Below are 22,275 nucleotides of genomic sequence, written 5' to 3'. Positions count from 1 at the left end.
CTTTTCCTTATTTATTTATTTATTTATTTATTGTTTTGTTTTGTTTTATGTCTCGATGATATGAGTTTTTTTTTTTTTTTTTCTTTATCACAGGCATGTTATGCTACCTCACAAGAACACAAAGCCACTGGGCCAAATGATCCAGACACTACAAATTCAAAACTCTGAACCAAAATATTTTTTACTCTTTATAAGTTGATTATCAAGGTAGTTTTTTCTATAGTGATAGAAAATTAGTACCAAGTAGATTATTGGCAATTATTATATACTTGATGACACAAAAAGCTGTTAGAATTGTTTTGTAAGGAGAAATTAGAAAAGCCTGGAAGACTCAATTAGAGGAAACCTAAGATCCTACAAGAGGAGTTTCAGGAGCAAACCTGGTAGGGCCTCAGAAGACCAGAATGGGGACAGGAATGCACACAACAAAGCCAAAGCTGATGAATGACAATTAGTTAAAGACTACCATTGTTATACCCAATGTAAATGCATATGTTGCAGGCAGTTGAGCTAGTTAGAAATATTATAGGCAGTCAGACAGGGCCGGGCTCTCAAGGAGCCAGACCAGAAGTTCTGATACTTTGCAGCCTTGGAAAACACAATCACTTCTTGCTGTGAGCCAGATCTCAAGACAAAAGACAAAGCAAATACAACCGCATCCTAAAGACAGACAGTCCAAATAGTTCCCTATAACCATGAGGAAGTCAGGAGTCAGCATCCCAACCCCTACAGGAAGTCGCTACTTTCAAGCATGCCTGCTTACTATGTTATTCACTCCCCCATTTGTTCCTAATTTAATCAATTTTACCTAAGCAATTAATCTTACTGGTTAACTACAGTTCTGTCCCACCATATGTCCACCTTGTGAATCCCCATTTTTCCCCATCTTTGACACATCTAGCTTCATGGTTTTACTCTATAAAGGTAAAAAAGACAGAGTCCCTGCAACCCACTCGGGACCCCTTCTGTCTCTCAGACAGAAGGTTTCTTTCTCTCAATAAATATATTGCACTCTTAACCTCCATTGTTACTAAAATTCATTCTTTGATTTTAGAGACACAAACTCATACTGGACATATAGTGGGTTGGGAGTTTCATTCCCCTGTTCCCATAGCTACATTTTGCCCATGTCCTGAGACTTTGTGAGAGATGCATTTAACAATGATATTCTGGTTTATCTGGTAGAGGAAATTTGAATATACCAAAGCACTCTGACACCAGGAGCGTATTACTGACTGCATTTAGCTGGGTTTATAATCAAAATTGGGAGCAAAAAGAAACAAGTGAAGAGATTTTAAAAACTGGCACCTTTGGCAGAAAAAAAAATGTACATAATGATTTGGAAAAGGAGGATGCTTTGCACTGGGAAATTCGAAAGATGCCTTTAGAGAAACTTATGCTTCTACAAGGTTACCACTGGCACAGATTCAAGACTGTTTTAAAAGACTTTTCAAGGCAGAGCATTTTGAGATGAAAACTCTGGTACACCTTGCTCTTCTGGAACCTACTAACCCAGCAAGAAACAGTGGCTGCCGCAGCCGTAATCTAAGAGGGCCAAAAACAACTTGCGCTTGGAAATATCCACACAGTGCTGGTTTTACACGTATGCAGAACACAGGGGTCATGGTGTCCTAGTGGATTTCTCCAAGACCTCAAAGAAAAGCCTGGGAGACCAGGAAGTGCACCATTGGATCAGAATCTCACAGCCTTTTCATAAGGCAATCCATGGTGCTATGGGTATGAAACCCAGCCTGCAGTGGAGACTTTCAGAAGGCAGAGGTGCCAGGAATATGATACACTGGCCATGATAAGCTGTGGGCAACATTCAAGCCTGCCTGAGAGTGGCCACATGGAGTGCAACTAGCCAGGGTGTTGGGGCAGAGCTTCCCAAGCCTTTGGACCACGGCATCTGCCACAGCTTAGAGTTGTAGCAGTCAGATCAACCTTTGCTCTGGGAGGGCCCTTGCTTGCTTTGTTTCAATCCCCTCTTACTATTTTTCTATTCCAACTTTTGGGAATTGGAATGCTTACCTTGTGCCTGTGCCATAATTATATGTGAAAACATAAAAATTTCTTGTTGGTTAATTTTATATGACCTCATTAGTTATATTTGCCTTGAATTTCAGAAGAGACTTAGGACTTAAGACTTTTGAGAAATGATGGAATAGTTAAGACTTTGGGACCCCAAGGATAGAACAAGTGCATTTCACAATGGACCCAGATCTTTGGTTCCCAAGGTGGAATGCTATGATAAGTACCTTGAATATCCCTAAAGGCCCATGCATTAAAGGCTTATGTGCAGATTTGCACTTTTAGGAAGCATAGAAAGCTTAAGAAGGGGTTAGTGGGAGGGATTATTCTGTTATCACTGGGCACATGTTCTTAGGCAGGATGAGGGGGGCTATGAAACTCCATTTTTCTCTTTCTGTTTCTCACTTCCCAAAAATGAGAGGAGTTGTTTTGTGCTTCTGCTATAATGTGCTATCAACCACAGGCTCAAAATGATGGAGCTAATAAATTATGGGCAGAAACTTCTAAATCTATGAGCCAAAATATTTTTTTTTATTTAGAGAAAAAATCAAAATAGAGAAAAGGGTAGAAATAATACAGAATTTTAAAAAATCAGAAAGAAATGACTAGTCACAAAAAAATAACAACTCACTAGTTGATAAATTACATATTTTTATCTTAGAAGTGGTTGTTCAAGTCACAAAATCAAAGCATAAAAAATGGACAATCAAACAGTGACAGCACACACTATTGGTAAATATTTTAATAATTGCCTCAGGTATTTGCTATAGTAATGGAAAGCTAAAACACCATCCCAACAACCGTACATAATAGAGCACACATATAACCATACATCCTAGCACGCTAAAAATGAGCCAACTTCCCCTAGCCCTACACTTTGTTTCTTAACTGATAATAGGAGTTCATTCACTTCTTTCACACACTGTTGCAGGGTCCCACACTACCCACTGTGCTTGGATTGTAACCACTCTTTCTCCGTAGAACCCTTGCTGAGTAAAGTAGTTATGCTTTGTTCTAAGCATGGTTCATGTGGGACTCATCACAGAAGAATCTCACTCTCATGAGCATCAGGGATCATGTCTGTTAAGAAGCTCCCTGGAAGATCCAGAATCCTGGCTGACATCATATCCAGCCTGCCCTTATCTCCCTGCAGGCAGGATCCAGAGGCCTAGCGATTTTTAGCTTCAATATATCATTGCTGATCTGAATTTATAGATCCCAGAACAAACTCCATTCCTTTCAGAAGTCTAATTCTTTTCCCAAAAAGCACTCTTGAATCTGACCGTAGATGTAGCTCACATGAAGTTCACCTGCATAGACATCTTCTGCTCATCTGAAGTACATGCCTAAGCCAAGCATACTCTCAGGAGCTGTGAAAGATTGACACTAAGGGTTAGAAGCTGGTGATACTTTTTCTGATTTGCTGGAAGTGTGGTCTCCAACTATTAATTATCTGCATGCTTATTTGTACATACATCTGTGGCCATGCAACCCCAGTATATGTATATCCATTTATAAATCATGTGTATGTATGACTGTATAATATACAACATGCACTGGAAATATAAAAATGGCACTTTAGGAAACAAAATAAGAATGTAATAATCTATTATTTATAAATAGATATTTCATGCACTAATGGAATATTTTGCCTTTTCTTCTTACTAAAATATATATTATAAAGATTGTAAGTTTTGGATCAAGTTTATTCTAATTCACCATTAACATTAGTAGTGATCAGCATATCAAATTGAGGGTACACCCAAAAGATCTAGCAGGACTCTAGAGAAGTGTGGTACAGCCTTGCTGGAAAAGTTATGATTTCCACACTCACTTTTTTCAATATCTTATTGAAATTCTTTCACAACTTCTCAAAGGTCTGTTAATGTTTTAGGTGTCTCATTTTGAAGTAGTTTGCTAATGGTGATTATTTCCCACAAGGCTGTCTACATCTGAAAGCCCAGTACATGGTTAGTATGATGCGTGATGAACAATGCTTATAAATTTGCATATCAAATAGTTTTTCAAATAAATCCAAATCTCTCAGCCCACTCATTGTTGGATCTGATCAGCTGCCATTTTTAATCTCAGCATGTGTACCTAGAGACTTTTGCAAAAGTTCAGTTCGTGTCCTTCTTAGCATTCCTGATATTTGTCATCCATCCATGATTAATAGCACATCAATTCATGATTCCCTTAGAATTCTGAGGAGGTTTGTATGCTTAAAATTACAGACAAATGTGCAGATGTGTATAACCAGCCAGGTATAGATATCAGCATTTGGCAACATGAGGGTGATAGCAGTCTGTGCATGGTAGGGACCTCTCTTTTCTCTTGATACCTATTACTGAGACAGGACTCATGGCTGTTTGCCATGTGAACAGACAGGGTCTTCAGAGCACTCTGGGTTCTAATTATGAGTGAATTTGATGCATTTTTTTTTCTTTTTAGATAAAAGAATTTTAAGTAGACATTTTAAAATTTTCTTCCCACATTCTTATGATGATCTTTTGCAAGGTCAGGAGGACTCAGCCCACCTTGGAGGCCAGCTTTGAGTAATAGAAGATTATTCAAGATTTTGAGCCAGATATGATTGTGCATGTCTATGAGGGAGACTGAGAGAGGTTAAGGGAGGATTGTGGTGAGTTAAATACCAGTCTGGATGTTGTGTAAAAAAAAATTTTTTTTCAAGAAAAAGCCTTACTTTTAGTTCCCAGCTTCACTTGGCTAGAATGGGCTGTGATTTGTTCTCGCTGATCCCAAGTCACCTCTCTGGCAAATGCAGACTATACGGTTAACTACTGCCACTGGTTATAAAAATCCACGAGGGCGCAAAGAGAAAAGTGTCTAATGCAGGATGACACATGACCCACCAAACTGCTTCCCGTACACAAAACTAGGGAAGCTGAAAGCAGAGTGATGCGCTGGATTACCTTTCACCCCCCTTAGGAGAAGAAGCATGGCCTGAACCCAGGCACCCAGACTCACAACCCAGGGACCCTATTACTATGCCCTGAAACTTCTGACCAAATCGGGGATGAACCATGGGAAGAGAGCTTCCAGAAGATTCATGAAGCTTTGATACATTAAGCCCAGTGCTCAATACTCTCCAGAACCCTATGTCTACATGTCCAGAATCACTTCCCATCCCTGACACTGTCTGGTCAGACCCTGTTACCTTAACGGATATTAATTCCATAGCTTATCCATTTGAAGCTAGAGTCCAGTCTGACAGTAGGTTATAGAAGTGTGTGTGTGTGTGTGTGTGTGTGCATTCATCTTTTTCATCAAGTGATGGGATCTATTTTCAAGCCTGAATTTGCCTCATTTTAGGTAACATATGCATTAAAGACAACTATACACAAATTCCAAGACCGGCATCAATAATAAGTTAAATAAATAAATAAGTTAAAGTGATATTTCTGTAAAGAAGATATGCAAATAAATGGCCAAAGAATTTATGGAAAAATGTTCATCATTAATAATCAGGAAAATACCAGTAAAACCATAATGAGCTATGGCTCTTATAAAGGGAAATACTCATAAAATTTTAGTGGCATTGAAAATTAGCACAATAATTGTGGAAAAGAGTAGAAAGATTCCTTCAGAAAGTAGAAATCGAACTACCATGAAAGCCAACAATTCCACTACTATTATCGTAATATCACTATGATTATCCTAATGTTCAAAGTAAAGAAATTCACTGCATCAGAGAGATTGCTTCTCTCCCATGTTTGCTGCAGCTCTGCTCACACTGGCTAGCATGGAATACATTTGTGCGTCCACTGACTGATGCATGGATAAACAAAATGTCACATTGTGACACTCAGTCCTAGTTTTTAACCTGGCAAATTTGAAAGATGCCTAGAAGGTATTAAGGTACAATTTTGAGTGTCTTTGGGTGGTTCCTGGGGCCTTGCCTTGGGGAACACATCTGGTGCATTTCTCCTTCTTCTCTGGCTACTTTTTTAATTTTTTATTATTGGGAATTGAACCCAGAGATTCATAACTGAGCTATATTCCTAGCCTTTTCTATTTTTACTTTTATTATTATTTTGAGACAAGGTCTCACTAAGTTAGTAAGTTTCCCAGGTTAGGCTTGAACTTGAAATCTTCTTGCCTCAGGCTTCCAGGCTGCTGGAATCACAAGGACTTATCACCATGTCCAGCTCTTCTCCGGCTCTCCTCCTTTTGTCTATTTCACAGGTGGCATGAAGTCAAACAGACTTCCTCTGCCACACTTTCTACCACGATGCTTCTGGCTTAGAGCCACCCAACCATGGATTGAAAACTCTGAAGCATGAATCTACATAAGGCTTTACTCCTCTGAGTTGTACTGGTCAGATATTTTGTCCTGGTAACATCAGAAAAGCCACACACACACACACACACACACACACACGCATGGTGGGATACTATTCAGCCACAGAATAGAAACACATTTGCTCATTTGCTGAGCGTGGACAGCCACAGAATAGAAAGATATTTGCTCATTTGCTGAGCGTGGATGAGCCTTGAATACATTTCCATAGGTGAAATCATTCAGGCCCAGAAAGACATTGCATGCTCTGACTTACATGTAGAAATTGAAATACTGGTCTCAGAGAAATAGAAAATAGAACAGTGGTTACCAGAGGCAAGGAAGGATGACAAGAGGTGTGAATGGAGAGGCAATTAATGAGTACAAGTGGACAGAAAGAGTAACTGCTAATATTAGGCTAACAGTAATAATTCAGAGTGACTGTGGATGAAAACAATCAATCAAATTTGTCAGCGTAGCTAGGAAAGAGGATTTAGATGTTCCCAATAAAAAGCAACAGTATAGTCTCAAGGCAATAGATACACTAGTTGCCCTGACCTAACCGTTAGTGTTGCATGCATACATTAAAATATATACTTCAGTTATAAACATAAAAAAAGCTTTTTAAAAGTTTTTTTTAAGTACTTGTATATGCTGCCACTGTTTTTTAAAACCCAGCTACCAGGTCCACAAGCCCAAACTGGCCTTCTGGAGCGTGGTAACCACAGGGAGAGATCAGGAGAACCAAAGCCCAGGACCCCAGACCTGTGAACAAGCCTGGCATAGATCAGGCAGACCTGGTCCAGTTCAACAGAACCATGCAGAGCAGCCCAAACTGCTGGATCTCAGACAGAAACCTATGTGGAAAGTGGCAATCAGATCACAAGGCACTAAGCTTTAAGGTAGTTTGTTCCACAGCAATAACAAACTGCCAGACACCGGTGCTTTGGATACTCATTGAGTACACAACAAATTCGGATTCTGTAAACTTTTGTTTCCTTCTCAGTAATAGAAGGGAAGTTGCAGCCACCATGAATGTGTGCAATTCTGCTCTGCAGTTAGTTGTTCTGCAAAACCATTCCACATCTTATTATTTACAGTGAAGCTGAGAGGTTCATCTATAATGAAGAATCATGAAGCTCACGCATGTTTTGTAGACTACATCCTCAAAATAATGAAAGCAGTAATATTTTATTATGTTTTTTAAAAAGATTGTTATAAATACAAACATGCTCAGTTCTGAAAGACCTAGGCTAAAATTTGACTCTATCTGAATTTGGGGCAGTGCTCCCCCTAAATATTCAGCATATTAACATCTTGTTATTGGAGCTCCACCGACAAGCTTTGCTTCCTACCAGTTCGCTTTTCTTTAGGCCTGGTACACTTCAGGAAAAAGCAATTTACAAGAGAGAAAGTAATATAGGAGAAAGGAGATACATTAACATTTTCTATTATTGGTCAATATATACTTTTGTTTTCAGATGCACTAAAAGTTTGAATTTCCCAGTAGGAATGAAAAACAATAATAATCCTTTCTTCATGTATTACTCAATATCTAATTGCCCTCTACCCTCTGCCATAAAATAAAATAAAACAAGAGTACACAATACAAACTGTGAAGCATACTCACCCTCTCTGAAAAAGATCCACATTATAAAATTTATGCAGCTCTACCGAAAATTCAACCGTTCCTTGTACTTCACACATGATCCTTTTGGTTCATTACCTGAAAAAGAAAGACATTAATAGCTGAGATCATATCAGGCAACCACAGAGATAGGAGCTTGCTTTCTCCAGCAAGACCCAAACAGTGCATGGACAGGCAAGGATACCAGATCATTTGCCCAAAAGGAGCAGCCTATGTCCATTCAATGTCACCATTCAGGGGTCTCTCTTAAGAGAAAAGACACAGACAAATGAGGAGACATGGTTAGTCTCATGCATCTCTTATCAGACAAGGCCAGGACTCAGGTCCAGGTATCCTAACTCCACTGGTCCACTGTCCTCTCCTGAGTTCTACATAGGCCACATCATCCCAGCTATGAGTTCATCTTTCATGAGCCAATAGGCCTACTTTCCTGCTTTCTATCTGTGTGACCTGGGAAAGTCATTTACCTTCTCTCTATCCCACAGTTTTAGTGACACAAGCATTGTTAGTAATATAGGAATTTGATAAGTGATGGGAAGGTTAAATAAACATATCACATCGAATGCTCTGCACAGTCCTGACAGGTAGTAAATACCCAATAAATGGTAGCACCAATTGACAGGGTTTCCATTACTGATATTCTTCATGCAAGTGACCAGATTGTCTCAGAAAAGAGTATGTGCTACCAACCATGGGTAAACCATGGGAAGTCAGTCAAGATCATCTTCCAGGCAGATGCTGAATGCAAAATAACAGGCTGACAACTTTTCAAGCCAAGAGACCTGAGCACCAGTCCAAAAGGGCTGCACTGAAATGATGGAAGAACAATGAAATTAAGATAATCCAAGTTTAGGATGACAAACGAACCAAGAAGAAGACTCAAGGAGACTGATAGAAAAACCAGTCTCCTTGAGTCCGAGTACGTGAAATCATCTAGGTACTAGGAACATCACTATGACACACCTGGAATCCCAGTGTGCTCTGAACCCTGTCAAATAAATAAATGACTGACAATGTAGCACGGGGTGAAGGCCCTGGTTCAATCCCCAGGACCACACACAAAGAGAAACCGAATTTATTATTGACCACCAACTATACCCACAGTGCTAGACAGGTTATTTTATGTGTTGTCTTTTTTTTTTTTTTTTTTAGCCCATTTTGTTTTTCAATAAGAATTTTTTTGCTGAAGGTTTTTTGCCCCATTTTGTAGATAAGAAAGGGATCTTAGAAGTTGTGAGTTTCAGCCAGTCTCCAAGCTTAGATGTTCCAATGTGATGTTTTCGGTAAGTCTTCTCATTTTCTTAAGTCTCAGTTTATCACTGTGGGGAATGGGGTGAATTCCTGGCAGGTTAACAGGTGTATACCTGCAGTACACTTGGCAACCAGCTACTCCCATGGGCTCTGAGATAAACAGAGAATGAGAGCAGAAGAGGAAGAGAGAAAGAGAGGTAACATTTGGACTTTCCCAATTGGCAAGTGGTGGGTGATACCTGGGTGTTCTTCCAAAGCCCCACTTCTTACCCACAGGATACCTCAAGGATCAAACAAGGTTCAGATCTCAGCTTCACTTAACACACTTCTGCTAGGCCAGCTCCCAAGAATAACAGTGTACAAGATTAACTCAGCCTTGACTGTGTCTCAGCTCTGGCAAGGATTCCATTGGAGGAAACATGTCTGAGGATGCAGAATGCTGCGTATCAAATTAAAATGCAGCTGATCCTGGAACCAAGCTGTATAAATTCTACAAGGCAATATTTCAACCTGACAAACCTTCAAGTCCTGGCTTATAGCATCTACTGAAAACCTACAGGAAAGTCACAGTCAGGTCTAACTCGCCAGAGCCAGCCAAGGTTGGAACCAGCACTTTGATTTCAAACCGGGGGCATTTCCAGTAAGAGCAGATGACGAGTCCAGCAAACAGATGCTGCTCTGTGCTTCATTTCATTATCGCACTAAAAACACATCTGCAACTTTCCCCATTTGCTCATCACCCCAATCAGTCTCAATCACCAAAACCGCAGCGCTGGCAAAGGCATCTGACTCCTTGCTCAAGGCTGTCAGCTTTCAATTACCCCTGCCTCTCTGCTGTGCCTTGACCTTACAGAGGGAGGAAAATATAGAGAAAGGGAAAAAGAGAGAGAAAGAGCAACACACACCAGCAATTCCAGACTGCATCGTGCCAAGCACTGTCAGATGCCCGCAAATTATTTCCTACTGTCCTAGAAAATGCCCCGAGACAGGCATCACTGATTCCAATTCACAGAGGATTAGCAAACCAGCCAGAGCAACAATGAGACCCAGTACCTCAAAAACCCTAGTTTCCCAGCTTTAACACTAATGAGTATGATAGTATATTTATGAGGGATAGTATATTTATGAGGGATAAATTTTTATAAGAAAAATATTAAGCACATACACAAAAAAATACACAAAGTATTATTATGTCCTCCCACAAAATACAGCTTACTGTTTTATTGTTCAGAACTACTAAGAAGATAAATTCCAGGAATTTGGAATAGTTTCTTGGTGGGAAGCAGCCTTTTCCTTTTTAGCACCATGTTATTCATTATAACCAAACTCCTCCCTCATCCGTCTCTCAAGTTGGTTTTCCTGGGAACTGTACATGTGAAAACAGCTTGTATTCAATAACCCAAAGCCATTGACTTTGGTCTTAATCCTCTGGATTATTCTTTCTACCTGAGGATTAGAAATAGGCTGTTTTTCAAATTTGCTTTCAAGTGAGCTGCAGACCAAAAGCATCAGCATCTCTTTATTATAAATTCAAAATCTTGAAACACACCCTCAACCTAATGAATTGAAACTCACATGAAGGATGACTCTCCCAGGTCTGTTTGCCAGCTCTTCTATGAACTTTTCAGGCAATTACTGGTTTGAGAACCACTGGATTAGGCACTCAGATTTCAGAGCTGGCCAGACCTAAATTACCCTGGTTTCTTTCGAGGTGCATGACTTTAGTTCACTGCTTATATTCATTCCTCAATTTTGTCATTACTAGCAAAGAGATCAAGGGTATCTACCCACAGATTATCTTCAGAATTGATGGGGATAAAGCATACTGTTACTTAATATGTTTGTCACTGTTGTAGTCAGAGGTTGTGCAGAGAACAATTAAAATTAGGATATGGATTTCATAATATTATTTTTATAATGGTCACCAGGAATTAACACAAGGAAATGTAGGAAATCTATATGTAACACCAAAAACATAGAATATTTAGTCAAGGCCTAAATGCCACAGCAATGTCCCACATGAGTACAGATGAAAACCCAGAGCTCATGACAATGCCTCGCAGGAATCCAACTGGAGGTCCAGAGCCCACAAGAAGAATTCACACCAGTCTGTTTTATGGATCTACACTGGGAAGGTTCAAAGGTCAGTGGTGGAAGCCAAAAAGTCCATGTCAGCAGGGTGAAGGAGCTGTGCTGGTAGGATGAGGGTTCTATGCTACAGCCAAGAAGTCACACAACAAAGACCAGGGCTGTCCTGGTCACCACAGTCATCCTCAGCAACACGGAGGCCCTGAGCTCCTCCGAGGATAAGCACAGTCAGGTACGTGCCAGGAAGCCAGCATGGGGAGTTCATCCTGGAGACCAAGCAGCACATGTCTTCCCCTCTGGAGCCAGGAAGCAATGCTCAATTTGAGCACCAAAGCTTCTCCAGAGAACCAACGGCTCAAACAGCAACATGTAGGAGAACCCACAATACCTCAGTGTAATAACACAATGCCTCAACACCTCCCTTCTCCTTTTCCGCCTATTTATGCTGGCAACTTTCCTCAGGTGGAGCATCTTCACTCAATGCCATGCTGATGTAATCCAGATGGCGTTAAGTTGTCCATCAGTTCTTAATCCATAATAGGCACAAACATGCAGAGGACATGAACATGCAGCTAAAGGTAGTGTATACCAATGCACACACACACATCACACTCATACACCTGAGGCACACCAAACACACAGACATGCATAATACACACAGATAACACAGATATACCAATGCATATAACACACAATAGTCCTCTCACACACAAGATGTCCAAGACACATATACAGCACGCACTTAACACCCACACTCCCCGTGCATACTCTCTATACACACATTTGTACCCACCCATTCACAACCAAAACCAGCACATCAACCCACAGCATACACAGACACCACATGCACAGACACCTTCTTCGCACTAACTTCCTACTATAACCCGCGCCACCCATTCTACCACATTTGGTGTGATTCTCAACTTCAAACCTGTATCTCTGAAGGCAGGTCCAGCCACTGAGCCTGTGAGCTGAGAAGCAGACCCTGCCCTCAGGATGCTCAAATTCTGAGCAAGAGGTCTAATGGTCTTCCAATGTGATGCTGAGAGCTCAGAAAGTGGGAGAGTGTGACACCTGGGACTCAGGGGCCTGCCAGGTCAACAGTGCCCAATTTTGTTCAGAAGCAAGGAGCGCCCCGCCCTCAGCCAGTCCTCATATTCTCAGCTTACTGATATTTACAAGCCTGGCTTTGTTGCTTCCCTTCACACTGCAACAGCTCCTTGGTCCAGGTCTGGTCTGCACTCAGCCAGCAGCACACCAGCCTGCATGTGTGCAGGCAACTTGTCAGATACACCACACTGCATAAAAACACAGTGGAAAGGAGGCACAGGAAGAAGGGATGGCCCAGAGGTAGACAAGGCTCAGCACAAGGCCTTGAGGACCATAGCAAAACCAACCTTGCTCTAGGGCAATGAAAACCAAAGTTCTAGAACCAGATCTTGCATCCCCAAAGCCCCTGGATGACTTTGGACTCTCTGTTACTTCTAAGTGTCTCATTCTTCATCTATAAAGTGGGAAGTAATAATTCCATCTTTGTGGGGTTACTGTGAGGATTTAAAATGTTAATGCATGTAAAGCACTCCAAACAGCCTGGTTTATTATAAATGAATTCTCAGAAAACTTGGGCTATTTAAATTTCCAAAAATAGAAGCAGGATACAAGGTAGAAAAAGATACACTGAAATTACAGCCCTGGTTCATATTCATTCAACAAAATTTTGAATTGTGACTCACTTTTCAGCATGCCCGACCCAGGAGCTTTCCAGCCATGCCAGCTGCCCATTGAGAGATGATCCTGTCTTATGAAGCAATGAACTTTCCCATTACTGAGGTGTTCAGGGAAAGGATTTGGTACTACTTTTCTGCAATACTGTTGCTGCTTTGATTTTAAATGACACACCCTCCTCTGTCCATAAGACGCTAAGATCTCATCATCACCAGGCAGGCTATGTGTTACTTTACTCAACAAGGACTAATTTTAAGAGGCAGAGCGGTAGCAGAGGACCAGGAAGTAGATCTCACTCAGGTCTGATTTACGCATCTGCACCCCTGACTATGTTCCCCACGGTACCTCTCCCAGTCTGGCTTCTGCATCAGCACTTCAAAAGAAAACTATCTCACAAGAGAACGATGTGAAATGAGAACTGATGAAGGTAACTACAGTTACAAAGTAATTGTAAAATATTAATGTTTTCTTTGCATAAAGTCCCATTGCAGTAATGAAGGAAAGCTATTTTGGAAAAATACATATGCTACTTGTTTATCCTTGAGGAAAGAGCTGAGGAAGCTGCAGTTCCCTAGAGAAATGGGGTCAGTGGTCTAGGGATTTGTAAGTAACCCCTGCCTGACACAATGTCTGACAGTCAGCAGAAGTTAAAAAATACATGTGCTACTAAGGACTCAAAAGTAACAGAGAGCTGGGGCTGTAGTCCAGAGCTAGGGCACTTGCCATCCATGTTTGAGTACCTGCGTTTAATCCTTAGTCCTATAAAAGAAATAACATCCTAAATGATAGCATTTCGTCTGTGTGAATGTAAGAAGAGGGAAAAATTGAAGACTGAGGAACAGCAACACAAAACAAAAGCCCTGAAGTTATGGGGCAGTTACATGCTATATGATAGGAAGAAGGAAGTGCTTAGGCATTAAAGATAACTAAGTGTACCTGTCAGGTCAGTCCATGGATGACCAACCCGGAGTGCAGAGGAGCTTCAAGTTTTGAGAATAAGTCTGATGGGTGCATTAGGCAGGATCATAACAGATCATGCTGCAGGTGAGTTGGATGAAATTTGGTCTCTCCTAACACAGTACATCAGGGGCCACACTCAGTCTGTGTTTCTCAACATGCAATCCAAGGACCTCCCACAAAAGAACCACCAAGGAAACTAACACGAAACACACACACAAGATTCCAGGGTCCTGAGCTGGATCTTCTCAATTCCAAAACACATGGAACACTAATGCCGAAGTTTGCACCTAGTGTAGCTGCATCTAATGCCACCTGGATGGGGAAACTATCTATTTCCCGTTCCTGTGACACAAGAAGGATGAAAGCACATGCTGGGAAAGAATCCTATGTGCTTCTCTTTCAACAACCAAATTCCTTTTCTCTTAAAGTGCTTGGGTTTGTAAACTACAGCATGCAAATAGCTGTGTGTAGGAATAGGGTCTCCGTGACTGAGTACATGGCTGTGTGTGTGTGTGTGTGTGTGTGTGTGTGTGTGTGTGTGTGTGTGTCTCAAGTTTGGGGATATCCAGCCAAGATTCAGGTATCCAATGGCATTTATTTTTATAATTTAATTCAGCTTACAGAGACTCAAGCCTTAGGCTCCTTCACTAAAACAAAAAATTTATTATCTTGTAAAAACAAGATAATAAACCTATGCAATGGGTAACATAAGTGTTTGCCAACATATTATGGTCATATCATAACGTTTAAGCCACAAACAATAACTCTTTATATATTTATTTAACCATATGAACATTTCATTTAAATTTTTCTTTAACTTTCATTATCAGCTCTCATTGAGGTTTTGCTCTCTTTGCCCATGTTTGTTTCTGTGCCTTATTACATTCTGTAGACCTGGAATGGTCTACACAAAAGCATTCAAAACTAGAGGCCACAGGGGAAAATGCTTCTTTTCTGATCCAAAACTGTGGCCTACAGTTCTCTTCCACTAGTGGAGCCACTATAAGGCCCTGTCCCTTATATTGGAGGTATCTAGAAGGACCCAAAGCTGTACAATTTTGTGGCCACCTACTCTATGGTCTGGACATCAGTGACGTGTCAGGCTTCAGTTCTCCCTCTCTATCATCCCAGAGACAATTAGTTGGTAATTCTCACCACGTGTACCTCCCAAATCTAACCTCTTCTATCTCTAGCTCTAAAGCTACTATCTTAGGAGTGCTTGTCACCATTCTCTCCCCTCCTAAATTATTTCACCTCCTCAGTTTGCTTAATTACTATGGTCTAATGCTAATACTAGAATAATAGCAAAAATCCACATCATACAATAAAAATTAAGCATAACAAAAGAGAGCTTCAACTCCTAATATCTGGATGATGGGGTGAATTAGCAGCACAGAGTAGAGCTGAGGTGCTAGGGAGAGACCTGGACAGAATGCAGAGACCAATGACAAAATCATACACCTGCACTGGCCACACTTGGGTATCCAGGGCCAGCCAAGTCAGCTGGGTACAGACTTAAGTTTCTTCTTTGGTTCCTGTTGGGGGAGAGGTTTCATACTTGCTTCTGTAGAAATTCATTGTAGGGAGGTGATAACAGCACCTTGTGGCCCCTAGTTTGGGTGAATTATAGTGCATTGATAGAAAAGATTGAAGTCAGAGGTCACACCTTGCTGGAAAAGCACTGATTCCAATCTCTGGAAGAATGTCGGCAGATGCTATCTGGCCCAGAAGCTAAAAGAGGGGATTCCTTCTTTGGGATCTAGCCTGAAGTAAGCATCTTCTATTTTTCCTGACAGCTTCAGAGTCTATGAATATCACATCATCTAATTTTAAGGCTTTGCATTCATTAATAGCTTTAAATGTTTCCAGGGCATTTCCTTTGCAGAACGTCAGCACACCCAATTCCAGCTGAATCACATGGGGATATCAGCTGGCCTCGCATCACCCATGTTCATTTAACCCTTTCAGGTCATCGGCACTACAGAGACTTGAACACCTTATATATCAGAAACCAGTGACTCTGTGGATGCTGTGGTCACTTTGCCCACGCCTTCTGTTACATATATCAAACACGTGAAGCCCAGGGAGGAAAGAGACCTTAAGACTTCAGGGACTCAGGTTTCTCAGGACTTCTGTCTCCTAATTTCTAGTCCAGCAATCTCCATACTTCCAGTGCTCCACTTTTCATGAGCATAGTTCTATCAAGGTCAACCATCACCTCCTCCAAAGGCTCATGTTTCATCTTTCTACTTGACAAGCTTTCTAAGCATAAGGGTCCAATCCAGGTTCTCCAGGAATCCTTTCCTGAAATGCCATGCCCTTCCTTCCCTCCCCAGTTGACCATGGGCACACCAAGTAGCCTTGACCATGCTGCGTGCTGGAAGCACATTTATCTTTCAGGTTTCACTGTGACCTCTTTCGAGGAAGGGACTAACAAATGTGGTATGAAAGTTTACAGCAAATAGTCACGAAGTAACATTCAAGGGATTAGCAAGGAATGAAATCTCAAGCAAATTCAGGACAAATTATATCTATAGTGATACAAAAGTTAATTTTTTTCTTTCATATGCAGTACATTCTCCTTGGGCATTTAGAATTAGTCTATACTTAAGACTTGGAAACTAAAGAATTATTCCTCAGAGCTCCTTTCATCCTCTATGTCCCCCGTATGTGAAGGAAGATGTGTAAAATCTACATCCCCATGAGGATCCACAGAGCAGCCTGGCTGGGAGAGGAAGGCAGTGATTGCTGCTGTCATTACTACAGAGAAGCCCTCTATTTATCCTTCCCAGTGCTCGATGCAAACAGGAAAGGAGGTGAATACAACACGCAAGCCCCCACTCATGACTCAAGGCTGGCATTTCAGACGCGCTATCTGTTTGTGCTTTGGGTTTGGTGGTTTGGGATCCGGTGTTGGTTAGCATCTGTCAGTAGCTCACAAATGCAACCATGACTCAGCCTGCGTCACTGCATTCCCACACTGACCACCCACAAGATCTGCAAGACTCCTTTCTTGCTCTCCTTCCAATCAAAATGAAAGCAAACTACAGGCAAGATCCACAGGCCCTGAACAATGATGCTCACGATGTTCTCTGGAATCTCTTGGGAGCCAAGAGGGGTTGATCCTCAATCACCATCGCTGGGCTTATATGAGAGGAGTGGAGCTTCAGTCATCAAGGGGCTCAGGTTAACATCAGACACACCATAGAGCCCTTCCTCCTCCACCTCATGGTACTAGGTGTCGGATCAGTCTCAGAGCTGGAGAACTCTGGGAAGAAGAAAAGCCAGTCCACACTTTTGCAAAAGGAAAACTAAGGCCACAGCAGGGTGTGAAAGAGGCAGCTCGGTGCAGAGGGAGCCAAGATTGGTGCCCGAATGTCACGGATTCAGATTCTGTCTTTCATTAGCTCTGCATTTCACAGAGGTGCTTTTGTTTCTCAATTTTTTCATCTATGAATGAGGTTGTAATCCCCTTCATGCAAGGAGAGAAAACACAATTTATATCAAAAGCATATATTTTAATCTCTGACAGACAGAATGCAAACTACTTGCCATAATATTTGAGTTAGACCTGTGATTGCAGAATATCCTCTTTTGAGTGGGAATTTAGAAAAATGATAACCTTTACATAGTCTTTTTTTTATCTTTTAATTCCGTGGTAGAAACATTTCCCCTTGAAATGAATAGAGGGATTTGTTTCATAGTGAATATTTCTCCCATTTCCTGCCCTGTTGGTAAGACAAGAAGTTAGCCTGGGGTGATCCAGAGGCATCCTACAGAAGAGACAGAGGAGAGGTGGCAACAGGGTGATGCAGGTGAAGTCTAGCCTGAACATTTCCAGTGGAAGGGGCTGACCAAATCCCAGGCTGAGTAAAATTCACTCTTTAGAACCACCACAAGTAGTATTAATTCTAACTACAAAAATATCTTTATGTCTTTTTCTTGACTGGTAGACTGGTGGCCTTCCTCAGCTCCAGAACTGATGACAGGCTTAGACCCACAAGCCTTGAGACCAGGAAATACCTATTGTCAACACTTTTTCTTAGATCATCTACTTAGGGCCTTAAAAGCCACTTTGAACCTAGTTTTGCTCAAATCCAAGCTCCGAGGTATATTTCTGCACTTAATGCTATGGGACTTCAGTTTCTGTAATCTGTGGAAACACACATATAGCAGAAAAAAGTGAAAATTTGGGAGACATAAGTCAACCCTGGCATGTTACAGTATTGTGTTACTTGGCTTGTAGATCAGTGAAATCTGTCTGTGACTCTGCTTCCTTAGTTGGTTATTTTACTTATCTTAGTAAATATGAGGATATGGTTATTAAAGGGAAGAGTTAAGACTCAGAAGTAAGTGTAAAATACCAAAATACTGGGTACATCAATATTAATTTTATTTAATCTTCAAAATTTTATATGGAAATCATCAAAGGAGATTATTTTCTCTGTCTCTCTGTGTCTCTGGCTCTGTCTTTGGTGATCTCTCGCTCTCTCTCTCTCCTCCTCTCTCTCTCTCTCTCTCTCTCTCTCTCTCTCTCTTTTTATTCGTGAGAAATGATTGATGTTCAGGGAGACAATCTCAGTTACCTAATCTTAGCATGATATTCTTTGAAATTCTAGCATTTGATTTCTTGAAAGCAAGTAGATATAATAATTTGTTTCTTTTTCTGTCACAGAACCACCATTGCTGTATTCCTGCTGTTCCAACCACTCTGGGTTCCTCATTCAACAGTAGAGATCACACTCAACCTGTTCATATTGACACCCATCCTCTTGTAAAACCTTCCCAAACTACAGCTCAGCCTGTCCTCTCTTGGTTTGGAAATGTCATAGTCCATCATAGTGTTCACTGCCTAATCAAAATGAACAAGATAGTGAATGAGGAGCAGGAGATAGAAACAAACCACAGGGGCATGGCCTTATCCATCACACAACCAGAGATCTAGCTCATGGCTGAGCTGTCTGCACCAATACTGTTCCACCTACCACATGTAGGCATTGCTTGATATCTGGCTCTCACATTTGGCCAGACCTATGACTGCGTAGCCTTCTCCCTCTTCCATTTCAGAGGCTTACTTGTCAAGTGATATCCAAAGTCTTCATGTGTTCCATTCACTTTCTTATTTTATAGAGAATAAATGCACTGCGGGCTTATTATGTGCTAGCTTCTCAAAGCCAGCCTGAAACTTTATCCAGAGAGCATGTTATAATCACCAACTTCTACAGACTCACAGTTTCATAAGGAATGCAAGATAAACAAAAGCTGTACTGCAACTCCACCCTGGCTGTAACCAGGCACAAGCCACTTGCACTCCAGCATAGCAAAGACATTTGGTTTTGACCAGGTAAAGAGTAGTCAGGGTGGGGTGAAACAGCATGGTGGTAGAGGCATGGAGAGAATAAGAAAGGCTTCAGATAGCTCTGTATTTTTGGCTCTAAAACCTATTCAGAGACAGGCAGGTCACCTTCACCCCACTGCTACCTTCCGCTCTCCCCTGGAAGGATGAGCCTCCAGTTGATCCTCTGCCTCTGCACACTTCCTCCCCGTCCTTCTGCCCTCCTACCTTTCCCTTCTTCCAGTGATGTGCTCTCCACTAGGAAGCACAGCGGACCTCTCCAATCACCTCACTTTCAGTAAGGTCCCATTGTTTTTTTTTTTTTTTTTTAAGAAAAAAAAAAACAGAAAAAAAAGAACCCCAAAACAACAGCAATATTAAAGCAAGATGATAGGAATTTAGCAATGATTGTATACTGTGTAACTAAAGGTCATACCATCCTCTGGGCCATCAAGGTCCAACATAAACTGTCTTCCAGCTTTAAGTGGACAATACTCTTTCCTTAAGATAATTCTACACTCTACATTCCTTCCCTGCCATTCCTCAAACCTGCTCTGCTCAGTTGTTCCAGAGGCGCTGAGCTGGATCTTTCTCTTACTTCCAAAGCCTGTTATTCCTAGGCAACTCAGATACAACCTTCAGGTTTTTCCTTGTCTACGTGTAAAGGTCATTTCCTTGACTTACCTTCGAATAGCTATATTTATAGCTATTAGACACTGGCCTCCCACTTTCTTTCTAGGAAGTCAACACATTTCATTATTTTGGGACTGTCATGCCATGATATTATTTGCATATTTGATTTAGGTCTCATCTGTGAGAATAGCACATTCAATAATGCAGTCCCTCCTTAACTCCGGGCTGCTGTGGTGAACAGCGCAAGGCTCAGGCCAAACACAGCATTCTGTAAATATTTACTGAGTGAACTAAAAATGAAAATGGAACTAAATCCTGAAGGAAAAATAGATTTTAGGAGTTAAAGATTGACAAAAAGACAATTTATTAGACAAATGGAAAAGAAAACATGGAGCAAAGTGGGTATAATTTAGAAAAAGTATGGTTCTGAATACTTCAATATTTTATTCCATTTCATATTGGAAAGACAACCCTGAATCATCACAAAAATATCTTTGACTTTGAGAAAGGAAACTAATGCCAAGAGAGGTAACCATAACTATCTTTAAAAAAAATGTGTATGTAGATGCTCACTGTAGTTTTATTTTTGATAGTCATTCTTTTTTTTTTTTAATCAGTACCGGGGATTGCATGCTTGCAAGGCAGACACTTACACTGCTGAGCTAAATCCCCAGCCCAACCATAACTATCTTAAGACACCCAGCTCATAAGTGGATAGATGGTTCCCCAGTAGTATGTACTGAGCTACAATTTCCTTGACCAGTGAGGAAAAGGCAAGATGAAAGTCTCAGAAGTCAGGAGAAAGAGCTGTCCTGGGGGGAAAGGATGGGGGAACAGGTGACAACACTGAAGATTTTGGTAATTGCCTTCAACTGTGATATGAAATTAACTTGATGCTGGAAACCTAATGAAATGATTATAACCTGGTGTGACATGAGTTAATCATAAATGTGTGCCTTTTGAAAAAAAACAGTCTTCCTTTGTAAATGTCCCCATGAAGGCTGCAGAGACCCCTCTTTGGTCATGAAGAGATGACTACTTCATTCAAACATTTATCAAATACTAATATTCCCTCTAAAGGCACTGGATATGTCAGCAACCAAACTGGGTGTTGGAAAGATGTGAAGGAGTAAGCCAGAGCTCAAAGCAGGGAGACAAGAACAGATAATTATGACACGATACAATGAGAGGATATTGAGAAAGACTGTCCTGGGACCCAGGAGTTCCTCTTTCTGTTTAAGAGGTAGAGCGAGGGAGATTACCCTGGAGGCCCTGTGCCTGTGAAAGCTGAGCAGGTGCAAAACTTATCATCCACTTAAGCTGACATGTTTAACCAGACATAAAGCATTATTTGACATTCAGGAATTAAGGACACATAGTAAACAGTGTGCTAAATGACTGCAGTTAACATTACAGCTGCCTGGCCTGGCCAGGTACCGTGGAGCTGTCTGAATCAGGAAGAAGGAGGTAAAGGCAGAGGACACTTTTCAGGTCCTGACCCTGAAGAGCCACAGTTGCCCTGGGGCTCAGCACAGGATCAACACCTTCCTCAGCCACCTGCAGCCACTATTCCTGTCCCTATGGAAACCTGCAGAGGCTCAGCCTCCCCCACTTTCTAGTGCCCTGTGGATCAGGATATGGAGGCTGCTCAGGCCCAGACATATCTCCCACTCCTCCAAAATTCCTTTGCAAGTGATCTCCCTGCTTCTTCCTTTCTCCCTTCAGAAGCCAAGCATCTGTTGGCATGAAGGTCAAGTTCTATAATTCCCTAGTTACAAAAATATCATTGGTTTATATCACCCCTTAAATAAAATTGGGGTCTTATTAAGAAAATGTACAAGTAGTCAATAAGCACATAAAGAGTTTCAACATCACCAGTTTTAAGGGACATGTGAACTAAAGCCACAGTGAGACACGATTTTAAAATGACCCAAAGAGCCAGGTGTAGTTGTGTATGCCTGTAATTCCAGGCCGAGGCAGAAGGATAGCTGCAAGTGTGAAGCCAGTCTGAGCATCAGAGTCATCCTGGATGCCCAGTAGTGACCCCAACCCTTGTATTTACTGGGCACGCCCTCCTTGTCAGGCTCATTCTAACATTTTTATATGATTATTTTAACCCTTCCAAGAACTCAGTATAGCAGGTAATGCTGTAATAGTGTAATAAATAGTTTAATTAGCTAGTACATGAATAGCAGTTAGCTAAGAAAAAGACCTGAAATAAAGTTAGGTGATCAGCCAAATTGATAAAAATGAAAACAAGAATAAGTAGTGAACTAGGACTTTCATCCAAGAATGGACTTTCTC

General features: G+C 41.2%; 1 protein-coding gene across 5 annotated transcripts in view; it reads right to left on the bottom strand.

Moving 5' to 3' along the window:
* Positions 1-22,275, bottom strand: part of Fam135b (family with sequence similarity 135 member B) — a 294,122-nt gene that overhangs the window by 196,627 nt on the left and 75,220 nt on the right. For all 5 annotated transcript variants that reach the window (XM_063231033.1, XM_063231029.1, XM_063231030.1 and 2 more), the window contains exon 2: positions 7,962-8,057. In XM_063231033.1, coding sequence (XP_063087103.1) covers positions 7,962-8,038 — 77 coding nt within the window. In that variant the 5' untranslated portion in view covers positions 8,039-8,057. The remainder of the gene's footprint in view (positions 1-7,961; positions 8,058-22,275) is intronic.

This window comes from Cavia porcellus, unplaced genomic scaffold (assembly GCF_034190915.1).
Source record: "Cavia porcellus strain 051 isolate PalLab524CR breed Dunkin Hartley unplaced genomic scaffold, mCavPor4.1 scaffold_19, whole genome shotgun sequence".
In the NCBI taxonomy this organism is placed as follows: Eukaryota; Metazoa; Chordata; class Mammalia; order Rodentia; family Caviidae; genus Cavia; species Cavia porcellus.
This window is presented reverse-complemented; position numbering and strand designations above follow the sequence as displayed.